Below are 20,838 nucleotides of genomic sequence, written 5' to 3' on the forward strand. Positions count from 1 at the left end.
ACCTGTAATCCCAGCAGTTTGGGAGGCCAAGGTGGGAGGATCATGAGGTCAGGAGATCGAGACCATTCTGGCTAACACAGTGAAACCCTGTCTCTACCAAATATACAAAAAATTAGCCGGGCGTGGTGGTGGGTTCCTGTAGTCCCAGCTACTTGGGAGGCTGAGGCAGGAGAATGCTGTGAACCCAGGAGGCACAGCTTGCAGTGAGCCGAGATCGTGCCACTGCACTCCAGCCTGGGCGACAAAGCAAGACTCCATCTCAAAAAAAAAAAAAAAAAAAAAAAGAAAAAAGAAGAGCAAGTTTATGGCTGGTTGCAGTGGCTTATGCCTGTAATCCCAGCAGTTTGGGAAGCTGAGGCGGGAGAATCATTTGAGCTCTGGAATTTGAGGCTGCAGTGAGCTATGATCATACCACTACACTCCAGTTGGGTGACAGAGTGAAACCCTGTCTTAAAAAAAAAAGGGGGCAAGTTTAGGATGAGTGGGACTAAGAACTTGAGGTAAAGGACCTCTTCATTTACAAAAAGTCAAGGAAATATTTGCAGTGGTCACGTTTTGGGTTTCCAGGGATAAGCATTGACAGAATACAGCATAGTGAAGAGAAATGCAATTTACCACACATTTTTTGAGAGCCTATTATGCAGAACAAACACTTTGGGAAGTAAAGGTTGATTACTTCCTCTCCAAGGATGATATGTCTAATGAAGTCCCTTGTCCTTAGCTTCATTCTTCATAATGCCAAAAAGATCCATGGGTATGATTTTCCATATGGAGTTGAATGTTCTAGTTCTATTATTTTCTCTTCACTTGTCCCGGAAAAACATCCCCCTATAAAAGAGGTTTAGATTAAAGGTGGATGTAAGGGTAAAATAAAGCAAACAAACAAAAATCAACAACATGGAGAAAGAGCAGGAGTGATTTAAACCCAGCTTGAACCAGCAGGCAAGGATGGCATGATCTCCTAGCATTTAAAAATCCTAGGGCAGATGTGGTCTTCTTTGGCTTAGAGTGGGAAGACTTATCAAAAATTCAGCAGGAAGAATTATTCTTTTTGATAAATTTTCAGACATAATATTCCACTCTGGAATTTCAGTCCCCTGGATGTTTTTTGTCTATGAAGAAAGGTTAGAGTCTTGTTGGCTTTGTTCCTCTTTGAATGCCTGTTATCTAACATAGTGCCTGACACACTGTAGAAGTCAACAAATATTCTCTTTGCACCCCACAACTAACAGCTTGGTTTAGCAGCCCCAAGCTCCACAGAGGAACCAACATCTCCTGAAGAAGCCTATGAGGTTAGCGGTTCCTAGCCTAGTTATAAGAGCTGTGTGCAAGAAGTTCAAAGTTATGTCTTCCTTCCTGGTATTTATGGTTCATTCACAGATGCAATTTACAAGTCAAGCATGATTTTTCCCATAGGGAACATTGCCCAGCAACCTAACTGATCTTCCAACTTTATCAAGTTTCTTGGGAGCAGAGTTAGAAAGTTAACCCAAGGTCAAATTTGTCCATAGAAGAAGAGTTTCATTAGCTTTTTACTCAAACTTTGTGCCTAAAAAATAGAAACACAGAGATTTTTCTATAGAGATGGGGTCTTACTTTGTTGCCCAGGCAGGTCTCAAGCTCCTGACCTCAAGCAATCCTCCTACCTTGTTCTTTCAAAAGTGCTGGGATTACAGGCATGAGCCACCATGTCTGGCCAAAGCTAATATATTCCTTAAATAGAGATTCATATATATATGCATATATATATATATGTATATATATTATTTTTCTTTTTTTTTTTTTAGACAGGGTTTTGCTCTGTCACCCAGGCTGGAGTGCAGTGGCATGATCTTGGCTCATTGCAACCTCTGCCTCCTGGGCTCAAGCAATCCTCCTGCCTCAGCCTCCTAAATAGCTGAAATTACAGGCATGCACCACCACACCTGGTTAATTCTTTGATGTTTCTGTAGAGACAGGGTCTCACTCTATTACCCAGGTTATATTTGATATTTTCCCCATCCAAAGATACACTCATATTTTTCAATTTCCACAATGTTAAGTGATAATAATAAAAACGATTTTCCTTATTCCATTATGGAGAACCAGTATCTAGAATGCTGGCAGCTTTGGGAATTATTTTGGATTATCTGGGAAACCTTTCATAGGTCACAGTCAACAGTCAGCACTTCTACTCTTGTTGAGAATAATTAAGGACAGAGTTTCACTCTTGTTGCCCAGGCTGGAGTGCAATGGTGCAATCTTGGCTCATCATAACCTCTGCCTCCCAGGTTCAAGTGATTCTCTTGCCTCAGTCTCCTGAGTAGCTGGGATTACAGATGCCTGCCACCACGCCCAGTGGCTCACACCTGTAATCTCAGCACTTGAGAGGCCAAGGTGGGCAGATCACTTGAGGTCAGGAGTTCGAGACCAGCCTGGCCAACATGGTGAAATACCATCTGTACTAAAAATACAAAAAAATTAGCTGGGTGTGGTGGCGGGTGCCTATAGTCCCACCTACTGGGGAGGCTGAGGCAGGAGAATCACTTGAACCCAGGAGGCGGAGGTTGCAGTGAGCTGAGATTATACCACTGCACTCCAGCCTGGGCAACAGAATGAGACTCTGTCTAAAAAAAAAAAAAAAAAGAAAAGAAGAGACAGGGGTCTCACTATGTTGCCCAGGCTGGTCTCAAACTCCTGGACTCAAGTGATCCTCCTGCCTTGGCCTCCCAAAGTGTTGGGATTATAGGTGTGAGCCACCACGCCCAGCTTCTTTTTAAACATCTATTCTGCCATTTATTCAAAAAGCCAAATATGGAACGAAATGTCACATAGTTCAGGAAGCTCATTCTGTGGTACACTGAGCCTGAGTTAGTGCAATGGAAGAACAGAATACCAGCAACCAGATTCCAGAAATGTCGTCTTTCTAACAGGGCCATTTCCTCCCCCAGGAAGGTCCCATGATTCCCTGCACTTATCCTCTATAATTATGCAGAGCAACTGGGGCAGAATCCGTATCCTGGAGCCTCTTCCATGGCGTACCCTCACTCTGTGGGGCTCACATCCACATCTTTATGTACAGGGGGCATGTGGAGTGAAGAAGATCACTCTGCTATGCCTATGCTTGTAAATTTCCCCCAGTGGGAGTCTGTGTTAGATTGCATTGGTTCTGGATATGGTTTACTCATACATCTTTGCACAACAAGAATACATATGAAAACCAGCCTAAGTGCTGTTAGTGAGTAGAGAGGAGTCACTGAGGAAAAATATAACAAGAATGAGGAACTCAAACCAGGTTATCAGGAAAAGGACTCTTCCTCATACCCTCCAGGAAAGCGAGTCTGTACTCAGACTAGCTCCTCAAAGCTACCCTATGTTTCCCAGGCTGGTGTCAAACTCCTGGGCTCAAGCAATCCTCCCATCTCAGCCTCTCAAGTAGCTAGGACTACAACACCACAACACCTGGCCTCTTTTTTTTTTTTTTTTTGAGATGGAGTTTTGCTCTTGTTGCCCAGGCAGGAGTGCAATGGTGCGATCTTGGCTCACCGCAACCTCTGCCTTCCGGATTCAAGCGATTCTCCTGCTTCAGCCTCCCAAGTAGCTAGGATTACAGGCATGTGCCACCATGCCCAGCTAATTTTGTATTTTTGGTAGAGATGGGGTTTCTCCATGTTAGTCAGGCTGGTCTCGAACTCCCAACCTCAGGTGATCTGCCCACCTCGGCTTCCCAAAGTGTTGGGATTATGGGCGTGAGCCACCGCGCCCGGCCCTGGTTTCCTTTTTATTATTGTTATTTTACATTGTGGAAATTTATTTATTTATTTATTTTCTGAGGTGGAGTCTCACTCTGTCTCCCAGTCTGGAGTGCAGTGGCTTGATCTTGGCTCACTGTAAGCTCCGCCTCCCAGGTTCACGCCATTCTCCTGCCTCAGCCTCCCAAGTAGCTGGGACTACAGGCGCCCACCACCTCGCCCGGCTAATTTTCTTGTATTTTTAGTAGAGACGGGGTTTCACCGTGTTAGCCAGGATGGTCTCGATCTCCTGACCTCGTGATCCGCCCGTCTCGGCCTCCCAAAGTGCTGGGATTACAGGCTTGAGCCACCGCGCCCGGCCCCCTTATCTTAATAATTGTCCTATTTCATGGGGTTGCCATGAAGATTACGTGAGACTTTAACATGGGAAAGTATTTAGGACAATGTATGGGACAAAATTAGTACCACACACACATAAGGCATTTAAAAACCTGGATGCTTTTTCTCTCTCTCACTCTCATCATTTATAGACAGGGGTCATATAATTTTTTTTTTTTTTGAGATGGAGTCTCGCTCCATTGCCCAGGCTGGAGTGTAGTGGTGTGATCTCAGCTCACTGCAACCTCCGCCTCCTGGGTTCAAGCGATTCTCCAGCCTTAGCCTCCCGAGTAGCTGGGATTACAGGTGTGCCGCCACGCCCAGCTAATTTTTGTATTTTTAGTAGAGACAGGGTTTCACCATGTTGGCCAGGCTGGTCTCGAACGACTGACCTCAAATGATCCACCCACCTTGGCCTCCCAAAGTGCTGGGATTACAGGTGTGAACCACCCCGCCCGGCCGGGGTCATATAATTTGTTATTCAAACAGGAAGGCTTTTGTGATCAAAAGGAGGTGTAATGTTCCTAACAGAAAGAAATAATAAATGTTTGAGGTGATGAATACCTTAAATACCGCATGAATCAAAATATCACAAATACTTCGTAAATGTATATAAATATTTTGTATCAATAAGGATAAAAATAATAATAAATAAAAGGGGTACTATTAATAATTACATTGTGTCAACAGACGTAAACTGAGACTGTTCCAGGTAAGCTGAGATATGAGGCCATCCTACTTATAGTCTTTACAGCATATATACACATAATATATATACATATATATTTTATATATGCTATCATAATATATAATCACGATATATTGTATATATAAAATATGTATATTTATATATGTATATATAAAATATCATATATTATGTTATATATGCATAGAATATATTATATATGTATGCATATATACACATATATATTATATCTATATGTACATTATATGTATCCCTAATTATTAAGGAAATTACATAAATGAGTAAAGCTAATTGAGGAACAGTTTGTATAGTGTGATCCTATTGTGTGTGTGTCGGTCTGTTCTACTTAAAGTGCACAGAGAAAGCTCTGGGAAAATGTCATAGATATTTTATCTCACATATCATACAGGCTCTTAATTCTGGCTTCCTGGGAAGTGGAAGTAGCAGGAAAAGAGACAATCACTTTCACTTTTTACTGTATATATTTCAAAAGACTATGAAAAAAATTTAACAAACTTGTCTTATTTTATTTTATTTTTTTTTCAGACGGAGTCTTGCTCTGTCGCCCAGGCTGGAATGCACCGGCGCAATCTCGGCTCACTGCAAGCTCCGCCTCCCGGGTTCACGCCATTCGCTTGCCTCAGCCTCCTGAGTAGCTGGGACCACAGGCGCCCGCCACCGCGCCCGGCTAATTTTTTGTATTTTCAGTATAGACAGGGTTTCACCATGTTAGCCAGGATGGTCTCCGTCTCCTGACCTCATGTGTGATCTGCCCACCTCAGCCTCCCAAAGTGCTGGGATTATAGGCGTGAGCCACCGCGCCGGGCCAAACTTGTCTTATTTTTATGATTAAAATGAAAACAACAACAAATTACAAGCTCAAATTAAAATGGATACTGCAACATAAAAATACTCATACCTTAAGATATTTTGAAATATTATACAAAATGTATTTTAATCTAGATTCTTATTGAACCTATTACACACAATTGGAGATAAACATTTAAATTGGTATGTGTACAGAGAGTTTAATTTGTAATTTAAGCATGTGATTTAATACAGCTAGATTGATCTCTATTGGCTGGGGTGGATATAGCTTTGTGACATTACCAGATTAATTTTTAGGGTTTCTATATGATTTAAGCTTTTTAATAACTGTTGGATTAGCAAATCTGAGTTGGTTGCTTTTGATAAAAACATACTCCTGTGTGCATTTTGTGTAGTGTGGCGGTAACAAATGTTTTTCTCCCTTTTCATCTTCCTTTTAGTGTTAGATCTCTTCCCCTTTGAGTTTTAAAACAAGGCACACGGTCACTTGGTTAGAGACTACATTTCCCACCTCCCTTGCAGCTGGGTGTTATCATGTGACCAAGATCAGCCAATGAGATATGAGCAAATGTGGCAAGTGCAACTCCTATATAACCTCCTTCCCATGGATGGGATATTGACAAGGGCAACATCCTTCTAGAGGATGGTGGAGCAACAAAGTAGAAAGAACCTGAGACCCTGAAACACTGTGTGGAGCAGAGCTTCTTTATTAGCCCTGAACTGCTCACTTCTGGGTTGCAACATGAGAGTGAAATAAAGTTCCATTTTATTCTTTTTTTTTTGGACATCTTTTTCTCATAGCAGCTTGGCTTGTATTCTAGCTAATACAGGTTCTCGTTAATTGTGATGGTGGAAGATTACAGTGGTCTTGCTAGTCCTGGGAGCATGGCTGTTGAGTGTACGCGTGTGTGGATATGTAGGAGGGATTGGCAGAAGGAAAGGGAGTAGGAAGTACCATTTGTCACATCCTACCTTGTGTTCTGGATGGTTGACACTTCACTATTGAGGGAGGAAAGTTTTCTTTTCAAAATCCAAAAGACCAAGATAAAAAATACTAAATTCACCTGCAGGACCAATACAAACAAGGCAGAATGCAAGTTAAAATAATGTATGGTTTCCACTTTAAATTGCACACAGGAGTCCAGCCTCCCTGTACATGGGATTGAACTGGTAGCAGGTGGAAAATCGATCCACCCAACAGTGGAAATGCAAGCCCTTTGTACCATCTTGTACCCAGCACTTCTCTTGGTTCTTGTTAGTTTGGGAAAATCAAAGGCACATACTCACAGAGAAAATGGCACAGACTGGGCCAAGGAAACCCCAGATGAATCCCTGGTCCAGGTGGAGCCAGCATCTAGGAACAATGGGAAAAGAGATACAAAGAGAGATCAGAGAAAGTGCATGAGATCAACATAAAGTGACTCTTTTCCTACCAGAGAATTGTTTCCAGTTTCTCTTGAAAGTCAGCTGATGACAATCAGCAATTTTTTTTTTTTTTTGAGACAGGGTCTTGCTCTGTTGCCCAGGTTGGAGTGCAGTGGTGCGATCTCTGCTCACTGCAATCTCTGCCTCCTGGATTCAAGTGATTCTCCTGCCTCAGTCTCCTGACTAGCTGGGATTACAGATGTGCACCACCACACTGGCTAATTTTTGCATTTTTAGTGGAGATGTGGTTTGGCCATGTTGGCCAGGCTGGTCTTGAACTCCAGATCTCACGTGATTTGCTCCCCTTGGCCTCCCAAAGTGCTGGGATTACAGGCGTGAGCCACCACCCCTAGCCAACAATCAGCTTTGATTACACATTTTGATTGCAGCTTTGATCCACACATCACATGTGACAGTCACTTTCACTTTTTACTTTATATATTTCAAAAACTATGAAAAAAAATTTAACAAACTTGTCTTATTTTTATGATTAAAATGAGAACAACAACAAATTATGTGCTCGAATTAAAATTGATGCTGCAACATAAAAAGTACTCATAGCTCAAGGTATTTTGAAGTAGAATTATACAAAATATATTTTCATTTAGATCCTTATTGAACCTATTACACACAATTGGAGATATACATTTAAATTGGTATGTGTACAGAGTTTAATTTGGAATTTAAATATGTGAGTTAATATAGCTAGATTGATCTCTATTGGCTGGGGTGGACACGGCTTTGTGACATTACCAGATTCTTAGGGTTTTTATAGAATTTAAGCTTTTTAGTAACTGTGGTGTGATTCTAGGATAATAAACTAGGAGGAACATCGTCCTATTAAGCATTTGAGGCCGGGCGCGGTGGCTCAAGCCTGTAATCCCTGCACTTTGGGAGGCCGAGACGGGCGGATCACGAGGTCAGCAGATCGAGACCATCCTGGCTAACCCAGTGAAACCCCGTCTCTACTAAAAAATACAAAAAACTAGCCCGGCGAGGTGGCAGGCGCCTGTAGTCCCAGCTACTGGGGAGGCTGAGGCAGGAGAATGGCCTAAACCCGGGAGGCAGAGCTTGCAGTGAGCTGAGATCCGGCCACTGCACTCCAGCCTGGGCGACAGAGCGAGACTCTGTCTCAAAAAAAAAAAAAAAAAAAAAAAAAAAGCATTTTAGGAGCACAGTCCTGTTAAATTTTCATACCAGCACTGTGAGGTTGGAACAATGGGGACAACTATTATTCTCATCTCGCTAATGAGGGGACTGAGACCTGAGAGCTCAAATCACAGGAAGAATGAAGTTGGGACTGGCCAGGCGCTGTGGTTCACACCTGTAATCCCTGCACTTCGAGAGGCGGAGGCGGACGGATCACGAGGTCAGCAGATCGAGACCATCCTGGCTAACACAGTGAAACCCCGTCTCTACTAAAAAAAAAAGACAAAAAAATTAGCCGGGCATCGTGGCGGGCGCCTATAGTCCCAGCTGCTCGGGAGGCTGAGGCAGGAGAATGGCGTGAACCCGGGAGGCGGAGCTTGCAGTGAGCCGAGATCGCGCCACTGCACTCCAGCCTGGGTGACAGAGCGAGGGTCCGTCACAAAAAAAAGAAAAAAAAAAAAAAAAAAAGTTGGGACCTAACTCTTGTGATCCAAGAGACTGTAATAGACACTTCTTTTTTTTTTTTTTTTGAGACGGAGTCTCACTCTGTCGCCCAGGCTGGAATGCAGTGGCCGGATCTCAGCCCACTGCAAGCTCCGCCTCCCGGGTTCACGCCATTTTCCTGCCTCAGCCTCCCGAGTAGCTGGGACTACAGGCGCCCGCCACCTCGCCCGGCTAGTTTTTTGTATTTTTTAGTAGAGACGGGGTTTCACCGGGTTAGCCAGGATGGTCTCGATCTGCTGACCTCGTGATCCGCCCGTCTCGGCCTCCCAAAGTGCAGGGATTACAGGCTTGAGCCACCGCGCCCGGCCCGGAATAGACACTTCTATATCCACTAAGATGGACCCTAAGGTTAAGGAAACCAAGTTACCTGTGGGTCGAGGGTTCAGGCCCTGGCTGGTGAAGCAACTCTCTAAATTCCTCTGGCTACAAGAAAATGCACACTTGCTAAACTCCAGAACAATAGGCGCCATCAGTCCCCTCCTACCTCTTTTTTTTTGGACCTATTCTTTTTTTTTTTTTTAATACTTTAAGTTCTAGGGTACATGTGCACAACGTGCAGGTTTGTTACATATGTAGCCATGTGCCATGTTGGTGTGCTGCACCCATCAACTTGTCGTTTACATTAGGTATATCTCCTAATGCTATCCTGAATTGAACAATGAGAACACTTGGACACAGGAAGGGGAAAGTCCCCTCCTACCTCTGATATACGATCCAGAACACATAACTGACTGGAAAGGGAACCAGTCAAAGCAGTTATGGATCTTAAGCCAGTTTCAGTTAGTTTATAGAGGATGTGCACAAACTGTCTTTGTGTCCTGTGGTTCAACTTTTGGTGTAGAGCCACATTCCTCCTCATTATTTATTTTATTTTATTTATATAGTTTTTAGAGTTGGATCTTGTTCTGTCACTCAGGCTGTGGTGCAGTTGCTCTGTCACAGCTTACTGCATCCTTGAACTCCTGTGGGCAAGGGATCCTCCTGCCCCAGCCTGGGACTATAGGCATGCATCACCATGTCCAGCTAATTAAAACAATTTTTTTTTTTTTTGGTAGAGATGGGGTTTTGCTATGTTGCCCAGGCTGGTCTTGAACTCCTGGGCTCAAGCAATCCTTCCTCCTTGACTTCCCAAAGTGCTGGGGTTGCAGGTGTGAACCACCATGCCTGGTCTTCCAACCGTTTTTTTTTTTTTTGAGATGGAGTTTAGCTCTTGTTGCCCAGGCTGGAGTGCAATGGCATGATCTCAGCTCACTGCAACCTCCACTTCCCAGGTTCAAGTGATTCTCCTCCCTCAGCCTCCCAAGTAGCTGAGATTGCAGGCACACACCACCACGCCTGGCTAATTTTTTGTCTTTTCAGTAGATACAGGGTTTCACTGTGTTGGCCACACTGGTCTCCAACTCCTGACCTCAGGTCATCCACCTGCCTCAGCCTCCCAAAGTGCTGGGATTGCAGGCTTGAGCCACCGCGCCCGGCTTTTCCATCTTATTTTAATGCTAAAATCCTGCCCCAAAGTGAACATGGGATGCATGTTTTATATATATATATATATGTATGTATGTATATCCACTGTGCATGCACTCTGCTCTCATCTTAAATAGGTACAGCTTTTCCAAACCTCCTGAATGTTTATGACTCTGTTGTGTAATACAGATCTAGTGAGGCATAAAACCTAACTTGTGCTTCCCCTTTTCAAAGAGGAAGCACCTTTGGCTCATGCTGCAGACTTTCTTTTTTTGGTTTGCAAACCAATATTGCCAATAAAGCTCTCTCTTTTCTTTTCTTTCTTTCTTTCCTTCCTTCCTTCCTTCCTTTCTTTCTTTTTCCTTCCTTCCTTCCTTCTCTTCTTTCTATTATTTATTCATCTTGACGGTCTTTTCAACAACACCCAAAACCCTCTCCTTCTGAAGCCATCCCTATAAACTTTACAAAAATAATCAGAGAAGAAGAAAGGGGGAGAAATGAAAACAAGCCGAGCTTGCAGTCCATCTAGGATTCACCACCAGGTCAGCTTGCTCTCTGACCTGCTTCCTCCTAGCTGTTTGGTGCCTGCTATCCTAGAATCACACAGATCCCAGATAACAGTTTCCCTTTACTGCTCTATAGGTAAAAACTTAAACACGATAAAACAACAAGTTTCAGCTGGGTGCTGTGGCTCACGCCTGTAATCTCAGCACTTTGGGAGGCCGAGGTGGGTGGATCTCCTGAGGTCAGGAGTTCCAGACCAGTCTGGTCAACATGGTGAAACCCCATGTCTACTAAAAGCACAAAAATTAGCCTGGCGTGGTTGTGGGCACCTGTAATCCCAGCTACTGGGGACGCTGACGCAGGAGAATCGCTTGAACCCAGAAGGTGGAAGTTGCAGCCAGCCAAGACCGTGCCATTGCATTCCTGCCTGGGCAACAAGAGCGAAACTCTGTCTCAAAAAAACCAAACCAAACCAAAACAAAAACCATTAAGTTTCCCCTTGAGATATTCTTTCAGGTCCTGTGTACCCGTGAAACTACTGGCTTCAGCTGCTCCGAAGGACCACAGGAGGAGCTGAGTCACCAAGGAAGGCAGTTTCCGTCTCCCAATGATTTCATCTGCTGTACCCTGAACAATCAATGACCCACGCTTTCCAGCTTCCACATCCTCCATGATCCCTTTAAAAGCCCCAGTCCAGAACTCCTTGAGGAGATTGATTTCAGAATCTTCTCCCATTTCCTCACTTGGCACCCTGAGATTATTAAACTCTCTCTCTCTCTCTTTTTTTTTTTTTTTTGAGACAAGGTCTTGATCTGTCACCCAGGCTGGAGTGTAGTGGCCTAAGCATAGCTCACTGCAGCCTTGAATTCTTGGGCTCAGGCAATCCTTCCATCTCAGCTTCTTGAGTAGCTGGGATTACAGGTGTGTACCACCATGCCTGGCTTTTTAATTTTTTTTAATTTTTAGTAGACACAAGGTCTTGCTATGTTGCCCAGGCTGGTCTTGAACTCATGAACTCAAGAGATCCTCCTGCCTGGGCCTCCTGAAGTGCTGGGATTACATGTGTGAGCCACTGTGCTCAGCTAATTTTTAATTTTTTTTGTAGAGATGAGGGTCTGCTATATTGCCCAGGCTGGTCTTGAACTCCTGGCCTCAAGTGATTCTCTCACCTTGGCCTCCCAAAGTGTTGGGATTACAGGTGTGAGCCACTACACCTGGCCTCATTAAGCTCTTTCTCTGCTGCAAACCTTGCTGTCTTGGTGGATTGGTTATTACTATGCAGTGGGCATATGAACCTGTTGGTTGTATAAGACTTCTAGAACCTTGCAAACTCTTACCACCATCTCACCCTGCCTTGCTGGGAAAGAGGTTAGAGCTGTCATAAAGGGGAACATAGAGTGCATTGGTTACGTATAGTCCCACCATCATCATGAATGCTGCCCTCAAAAGCTTTCTTAGGAAACTGTCCATGACACAGGGTGGGATTCAAGCTCACCGATCAGCGGTTCCATAAAGGTGAGGCCTGGAGGCTGCAGAAATGGCCACAGTCACAGCGGGAATGCCATAGCCCACTGGGAACATGATCCACTTCATGAGTCTGTTGATGCTTGAGTAGTTGACCACCGTCAGGTTCCGTGCAGTGAGGAAGAGGTGCAGGCCCTCCAGCAGCATCCAGGTGAAGGCGGCCAGGTAGAGATAATGCAAGGCACCGGCGATGATGGCGCACAGCACCTCAGGGAGGAGAAAGGAATGCCTGAAGGGGTTGTCAGGGTGGAGTATGGCCCTAGGACCTCTCCTTGACATTGGCTTTGGGTTCAGAGCACCTGACATCAGACCAAGGGCATTAAAAGTAAAGGGGAACTGGACGCAGTGGCTCATGTCTGTAATCTCAGCACTTTGGGAGGCTGAAGTGGGAGGACTGCTTGAGCCCAGGAGTTTGAGACCAGCCTGGGAAACTTAGTGAGACCCCATCTCAATTATATTTAAAAAAATAAAGATAGTTGATAGTCAAGGCTAGCATTGTCCATCTGGGCACCAACCCCTTCAACCTGCCCTTGGGACTGAAAGTGGTGCCACCTCCACCTATGTCACTTTGCAACAGATCACCAGAATATATCCCTCCTTTTTAACTAAGACTTTGTATACTTTGAGCAATGTCTCCTTTCCTCATCCACTTCCCCACTCAACCTCTGGGAACCTCCTTTCTATTCTCTACTCCTACTGTACTGCCTGGTGACTATAGTTAATAATAATATATTATGAATTTCAAAGTTGCTAAAAGAGTGGATTTTGTTTTATTTTATTTCTTTCAGATAGGATCTCACTCTGTCACCCAGGTGGAGTGCAGTGGCACAATCATAGCTCACTGCAACCTTGACCTCTCAGGCTCAAGTGATCCTCCCACCTCAGCCTCCCGAGTAGCTGGGACTATTAGTGTGTACCACCATACTCGCTAAGTTTTGCAGAGACGGGATCTCACTATATTGCCCAGGCCAGTCTCCAACTCCTGGGCTGAAGGGATCCTCCCACCTCAGCCTCCTAAAGTGCTGGGATTACAAGCATGAGCCTCCACCCACAGTCCAAAAAGAGTGAATTTTAAATGTTTTCATCACAAAGAAATGATAAGTATGGAAGTGATAGATATGTTCATTATCCTGGTTTGATCATTTCATAAGGTGTACGTCTATGGAAACTTCACATTGTACCCCATAATTTTATACAATTATTATTTTTCAATTAAAAATAAAATTGAGGGAAAAAGTTTCACTTTAGCATAAGAGATTGTGATTATGATTCTTTTTTTTTTTTTTTTTTGAGACAGAGTCTTACTCTGTCACCCAGGCTGTAGTACAGTGGTTGCAATCAAAGTTCACTGCAGCCTCAAACTCCTGGATTCAAGTAATCCTCCTGCATCAGCCTCCCAAGCGGCTGGGACTACAGATGTGCACCACTACGTCCAGCTAATTTTGTTATTTTTTTGTTTTTTGTAGAGACAAGGTCTCACTATATTGCCCAGGATGGCCTCGAACCCCTGGCCTCAAGTGATCTTTCCACCATTGCCTCCCAGTGTGCTGGGATTACAGGTGTCTGGCCCAAGGGATTATTTGAAACTGAAGGCAGTTGAGAAAAAGCAGAGACAAAAAAAGCTCCCTGCCCTCTCCCTATTTGCCTAAAAGCAGGACATACTTTTATGTACTTGTCTTCTTTGGGGGGTGAGAACACTTAAAATCTACTTGTTAGCAATTTTTCAATATGCAATATGTTGTTATTGACTATGGTCATCATGATGTACAACAGCTCTCTTGAATTTATTCTTCCTGTCTAGTTGAAATTTGGTATTCTTTGACCAGTATCTCCCTAAACCCCTTCCCTGCTGCCCTAGTCTCTGCTAACAACCATTTCTGCTCTTTGCTTTTGTGAGTTTGGCTATTTTAGATTCCACACGTAAGTGAGATCATGCACTATTTGTCTTTCTGTACCTTGCTTATTTCACCCAGCATAACACTCTCTAGGTTCATCCATGTTATCACAAATGGCAGGATTTCCTTCTTTTTCTGAAGACTGAGTAGTACACCAGGACATTAATTTACAAAGGTATTCCTCCTAACTATTCTCTTCTTTCTACCCTCCTACCCTTGCTATGGGGAGGACGAAAGTTGATCACCAAGACAACTTATTTATTTATTTATTTAAGATGGAGTCTTGCTCTTGTTGCCCAGGTTAGAGTGCAATGGCACAATTTTGGCTCACTGCAGCCTCTGCTTCCCGGGTTTAAGCAATTCTCCTGCCTCAGCCTCCCAAGTAGCTGGGATTACAGGTGCTCATCACCATGCTTAGCTAATATTTTGTATTTTTAGTAGACAGGGAGTTTCCCCAAGTTGACCAGGCTGGTCTTGAACTCCTGACCTCAGCTGATCTGCCCACCTCGGCCTCCCAAAGTGCTGGGATTACAGGCGTGAGCCACTGTGCCCAGCCACCAAGACAACTTTAGTTCCTCATCGGTCTGGAGCCAACGCTGGAGGAATCTACAAAACCAATGATATGGTTTGGCTCTGTGTCCCCACCCAAATCTCATCTTGAATTGTACTCCCATAATCCCCACGTGTTGTGGGAGGGACCCGGTGGGAGATAATTTGAATCATGAGGGCGGTTCCCCCCATGCTGTTCTCGCGGTAGGGAAAAAGTCTCACGAGATCTGATGGTCTTATCAGGGGTTTCCGCCTTTGGATCTTCCTCATTTTTTTCTCTTGTTGCAACCGTGTAAAAAGTGCCTTTTGCTCGGGAGGCCAAGGCGGGCAGATCACGAGGTTGGGAGATTGAGACCATCCTGGCTAATACGGTGAAACCCCGTCTCTACTAAAAAAATACAAAAAATTAGCCGGGTATAGTGGCGGGCGCCTGTAGTCCCAGCTACTTGGGAGGCTGAGGCAGGAGAATGGCGTGAACCCAGGGGGTGGAGCTTGCAGTGAGCCGAGATGGCACCACTGCCCTCCAGCCTGGGCGACAGAGCAAGCCTCCGTCTAAAAAAAAAAAAAAAAGTGCCTTTTGCCTCCCGCCATGATTCTGAGGCCTCCCCCGCCATGTGGAACGGTAAGCCCGTTTAAACCTCTTTTTCTTCCCAGTCTCGGGTATGTCTTTATCAGCAGCCTGAAAATGGACTCATACAATCAGTGATACTAATTATCTATCGCTCATTTCTCAGATATTTGCCTTCCCATACTTTGCTGCCCCTAAAGACCGAAGATCGTTTTCCCTTCTCCAAAAATTTATCATTCTTTGTCAAAAATGCTGTTGTTCTAAACTACCTCTTTGAGAATGCCTCATTCCCTGGGTATCTCCCATGTATATATGAAATATACATGTTAATACATTTCTGTTTGCTTTTTCTCTTATCTGTCTTTTGTTATACGGGTCCCAGCTACCAGAATGGTAGCAGGAGAATTATATTTTTCTCCTCTACAGACCCAAAGGTATTTTATTAAGGAATCCAGCACAGGCTTGCTGCATGAGCTCAGTGTCCCTTGGGGCAGGGCAGGGCATCCTCTGAGACACTGTCAGTACCTTGGATTCAGTTTGGTCAATCCCCACGAGGAAGAGGAGGTGGGCCACGAAGAGGCAGAGCGAGAGCTGCAGATGCAGCGAGGTGCTGGTGTTCTGGATGGCTTTACACAGGAGGAAGGTGAGGGCCGCCAGGAGGAGGCACAGCAGAGACAGGCTCAGCCCCACATAGGTGATGATAGTCAGCACGGGATCCTCCTCCTGGGACCGAGAAAAAGAGTTCACAGTTATGCTTTCCTGCACTGGGATTATGGCTCCCTCCTTAAACTGGGGCATCCTAGACACAGGCACCAAGCCCGGTAGTAGTGTGGGGCCGTTAGACTGCTAATGTAGATTGCTAATGTAGGCTGCTAATATAGACTGCTAATATAGATTGCTAATGTAGATTGTTAACGTAGACTGCCAATGTGGATTGTTAACGTAGACTGCCAATGTAGATTGCTAACGTAGACTGCCAATGTAGATTGCTAACGTAGACTGCCAATGTAGATTGCTAACGTAGACTGCCAATGTAGATTGTTAACGTAGACTGCCAATGTAGATTGTTAACGTAGACTGCCAATGTAGATTGTTAACGTAGACTGCCAATGTAGATTGCTAATGTAGACTGCTAATGTAGATTGCTAATGTAGACTGCTAATGTAGATTGCTAGACCATCTTTTTTGTTTTCAGCTTTATTGAGGTGTATACTTAATGTACCAAAAATTGCACATGTTAAATGTATACATTTTGATGAGTTTGGACATATGCATAGGTAGGGCGGCAGAATATGTCACCATCCCCTCAAAAAAAGTAGAATGGCAGTTACCAGAGGCTGGGGAGAGGAGAGAGAGAGAATAGGAAGCTGTTTAAGGAGTGGAGTTTCAGTGTTGCAAGACGAAAGAGTTCTGGAGATGGATGGTGGTTGATAATTGCACAATATGAATGTACTTTACTAAACTGCATATACATTGAAAAATGGCTCAGATGGTAAATTTTATGTTCTGCGTATTTTGCCACAATCTTTACAAAGTGTTTTTTGGGCCATGGTATCTCACACCTGTAATCCCAATAGCTTTGGGAAGCTGAGGTGGGAGGATTGCTGGAGGCCATGAGTTCAAGACTGGCCTGAGCAACAAGTGAGACCCCGTATCTAAAAAAAAATAAGTATTTTTGTATGCAGAGGGCTTGTGCTATGCAGTACCAGTTTGATCCCAGAGCTCATACTAATGATGGGATTTTAAAAACTTTTTTCAGTTCAGAGATACATGTGCAGGTTTGTTACATAGATAAACCCCTGTTGAGGGGGTTTGTTGTACAGATTATTTCGTCACCCAGGTATTAAGCCTGGTACCCATTAATTATTTTTACTGGTCCTCTCCTTCCTCCTACCCTCCACCCTCCGATAGGCCCCAGTGTCTGTTGTTCGCCTCTTTGTGTCCATATATTCTCCTCATTTAGCTCCCACTTATAAGTGAGAACACGAGTATTTGGTTTTCTGTTCCTGCGCTCGTTCACTAAGGATAATGGCCTCGGTCTCCATCCATGTCCCTGCAAAGAACATGAGCTCATTCTTTTTTATGGCTGCATAGTATTCCATGGTGTGTATGTACCACATTTTCTTTATCCGGTCTACCATTGATGGCCATTTAGGTTGATTCTGTGTCTCTGCTATTGTGAATAGTGCTGCAGTGAACATACATGTGCATGTGTCTTTATGATAAAATGATTTATATTCCTTTGTGTATATACCCAGTAATAGGATTGCTGGGTTGAATGGTAGTTCTGTTTTCAGCTCTTTGAGAAATTGCCACGCTGCTTTCCACAATGGTTGAACTAATTTACAATCCTACCAACAGTGTGTGTTCCTTTTCTTCTGCCACCTCACCAGCAACTGTTATTTTTTCACTTTTTAATAGTAGTCATTCATGATGTGGTTTACAGTAATCATGTTTTTTTTGAGACAGAGTCTCGCTCTTTCACCAGGCTGGAGTGCAGTGGCACGATCTCGACTCACTACAACCTCTGCCTCCCAGGTTCAAGCAATTCTCCTGCCTCAGCCTCCCGAGTAGCTGGGGCTACAGGTGTGTGCCACCACACGTGGCTAATTTTTGTGTTTTTAGTAAAGATGGAGTTTCACCATGTTGGCCGGGATGGTCTTGATCTCCTGACCTCGTGATCTGCCTGCCTCAGCCTCCTAAAGTTCTGGGATTACAGGTGTGAGCCACTGTGCCTGGCCCAGTCATCATGTTTTTGCCCTGGGGTCCTACAGTCTGAGCAACTGAGGTCAGCCATGTAGACACTGCGTACCTATGTGAATGATCGCCCAATACATACCCTGAACACCAAGGCTCAGGTGAGCTTCCTGGCTGACAACACTTCACATGCGTTGTCATAAGTCATTGCTGGGAGAATTAATTGCATCTGTATGACTTTCCTGGGAGAGGACACTGGAAGCTTGCACCAGGTTTCTCCTGGACTTCTTATCTTGTGTCTTTTCCATATGTTGATTTTTTTTTTTTTTTGAGACGGAGTCTTGCCCTATCACCCAGGCTGGAGTGCAATGGCATCATCTCAGCTCCCTGCAACCTCCGCCTCCCAGGTTCAAGCTATCCTCTTGTCTCAGCCTCCCGAGTAGCTAGGATTACAGGCATGTACTACCATGTTCAGCTAATTTTTGTATTTTTAGCAGAGATGGGTTTTTGCCATGTTGGTCAGGCTGGTTTCAAACTCTTCTTTTTTTTTTTTTTTTTTTTTGAGACGGAATCCCACTCTGTCACCCAGGCTGGAGTGCAGTGGCACGATCTTGGCTCACTGCAAGCTTTGCCTCCTGAGTTCACGCCATTTTCCTGCCTCGGCCTCCCGAGTAGCTGGGACTACAGGCTCCCGCCACCACGCCCGGCTAATTTTTTTGTATTTTTAGTAGAGACGGAGTTTCACCGTGTTAGCCGGGATGGTCTCGATTTCCTGACCTCGTGATCCGCCCGCCTCGGCCTCCCAAAGTGCTGGGATTATAGGCATGAGCCACTGCGCCCGGCCTCAAACTCTTGATCTCAGGTGATCTGCCCATCTTGGCCTCCCAAAGTACTGGGATTAAAGGCATGAGCCACCATGCTTGGCCTTTTTTTCAGTTTTTTAAAAAATAGCACTTATTACCATTTAGTAGGGGCTCAGAAAGTATTTGCTGGAAGAATAAAACATTTACATCATACCTGGCTGGTGAAGGCCATCAGGACAGCGAAGCTGGACAGGTGACTGCAATTACACATGGTGTGACTCTTGTTCACGTGTATCAGGAAGCAGCCATCCCTGGACCACAGGCCTCCCTGCTTTGTGGTCTCCCAGTAGACACAGAAGGCCTTTTTGATACTGTGGTTCATCTGAAAATAGAAAGGGCTCATTGTCTTTGTCTTTTTTTTTTTTTTTTTTTTTTTTGAGACGAAATCTCACTTTGTTGCCCAGGCTGGAGTGCAGTGGCTCAATCTCGGCTCACTGCAACCTCCGCCTCCTGGGTTCAAGCAATTCTCCTGCCTCAGCCTCCCGAGTAGCTGGGATTGCAGACGTGCACCACCACACCGGGCTAATTTTTGTATTTTTTGTAGAGACAGGGTCAACTATGTTGCCCAGGCTGGTCTTGAACTCCTGGATTCAAGCAATCTGCCTTCCTTTGCCTCCCAAAGTGCTGGGATCATACAGGCATAAGCCACCGCATGCAGCCAGCTCATTGTCTTTTTCCTTAGGAGGGACAGTTCTCAGTGTTGGCCTATGCCAGGGTGCCACCTGCTAAGGCATCTGCGTGAAGCATGACTCAGGTGATTTCTGTTTTGTTTGTTTGTTTTTGAGTCAGGGTCTCATTCTGTCGCCCAGGCTGGAGTGCTGTGGTGCAACCACAGCTCACTGCCACCTTGACCTCCCTGGCTCAAATGATCCTCCCATCTCAGCCTCCGCAGTAGCTGGAACTACAAGTGTGCACCACCATGCCCAGCTAACTTTTGTGTATTTAGTAGAGATGGGGTTTCAACATGTTGCCCAGGCTGGTCTTGAACTCGTGGCCTCAAGCAATCCTCCTGCCTTGGCCTCCCAAGATGCTGTGCTTACGGGCATGAACCACTGCACCTAATTTCTATTTTATGTGGCCACCAGGACTCCCGATCAATAACTGCAGCTCTTTTGGGATTTCATGTAACATAAAATAAAGCAAAGTCTCCCTGGAAACGACAGTTTCAAGAGATTTCATTGGTTTTAGAACCTTACCTCAACCATGGGAGTGGAAAAAAAAAAAAAAAAACAGTGGAGTCTGAAGCTCACATAATGTTTTTCCCTAGTCTCTCTAAGCCAAATGTCCCTGGTTGTTGTATAATCAATTTTGTCTCTGACTCCCTTACATCACAGTAATTGCTCATGCGATGAGAGGCATGGTATAGGAAAGGAATGTCATGAGGAGAGAGATTAAAATTAGCCTTTGAAGCTGGGTGCAGTGGCTCATGGCTGTAATCCCAGCACTTTGGGAGGCCAAGGTGGGTGGGTCACCTAAAATCAGGAGCTGGAGACCAGTCTGTCCAACATGGCCAGACCCCATCTCTACTAAAAATACAAAAATGAGCCAGGCGTGGTGGCACTCGCCTGTAATCCCAGCTACTTGGGAGGCTAAGGCAGGAGAATTGCTTGGGCCCGGGAGGTGGAGGTTGCAGTGAGCTGAGATCGCACCTCTGCACTCCAGCCTGAGCGACAGATTCTGATTCCAAAAAAAAAGAAAAAAAAAGAAAGAAAGAAAGAAAGAAAATAGAAAAAGAGGCCGGATGAGGTTCATACTTACAATTTCAGGGTTTTAAGAAGTTGAGGTGGGAGGATTGCTTGAGGCCAGGAGTTTGAGACCAGCCTGGACAACACTATGAGTTCCTCTCGCTACCAAAAATAAAAAAATTAGTGGGGCGTGGTGGCACACACCTGTAGTTCCAGCTGCCGGGGAGGCTGGGGAGGCTGAGGTGGGAGAGTCCCTTGAACCTAGGAGTTCGAGGCTGTAGTGAGCTATAACTGTGCAACTGCACTCCAGCTTGGGCAACAGAATGAGCCCCTTTCTCAAAAAAGGTAAAGATATAGGTCAAATTAAC

The 20,838-nt window shown here is 44.7% G+C and overlaps 1 protein-coding gene across 1 annotated transcript in view; it reads right to left on the reverse strand.

The window, feature by feature from the left end:
* Window positions 1–6,611: 6,611 nt before the first annotated feature.
* Window positions 6,612–20,838, reverse strand: part of ADGRE3 (adhesion G protein-coupled receptor E3) — a 49,006-nt gene continuing 34,779 nt past the window's right edge. The window contains exons 9-13 of the mRNA XM_025367949.1: window positions 18,940–19,107; window positions 15,751–15,948; window positions 12,185–12,420; window positions 6,931–6,997; window positions 6,612–6,707 (exon numbers count right to left, since the gene is read on the reverse strand). Coding sequence (XP_025223734.1) covers window positions 6,612–6,707; window positions 6,931–6,997; window positions 12,185–12,420; window positions 15,751–15,948; window positions 18,940–19,107 — 765 coding nt within the window. The remainder of the gene's footprint in view (window positions 6,708–6,930; window positions 6,998–12,184; window positions 12,421–15,750; window positions 15,949–18,939; window positions 19,108–20,838) is intronic.

Source organism: Theropithecus gelada, chromosome 19, assembly GCF_003255815.1.
Source record: "Theropithecus gelada isolate Dixy chromosome 19, Tgel_1.0, whole genome shotgun sequence".
In the NCBI taxonomy this organism is placed as follows: Eukaryota; Metazoa; Chordata; class Mammalia; order Primates; family Cercopithecidae; genus Theropithecus; species Theropithecus gelada.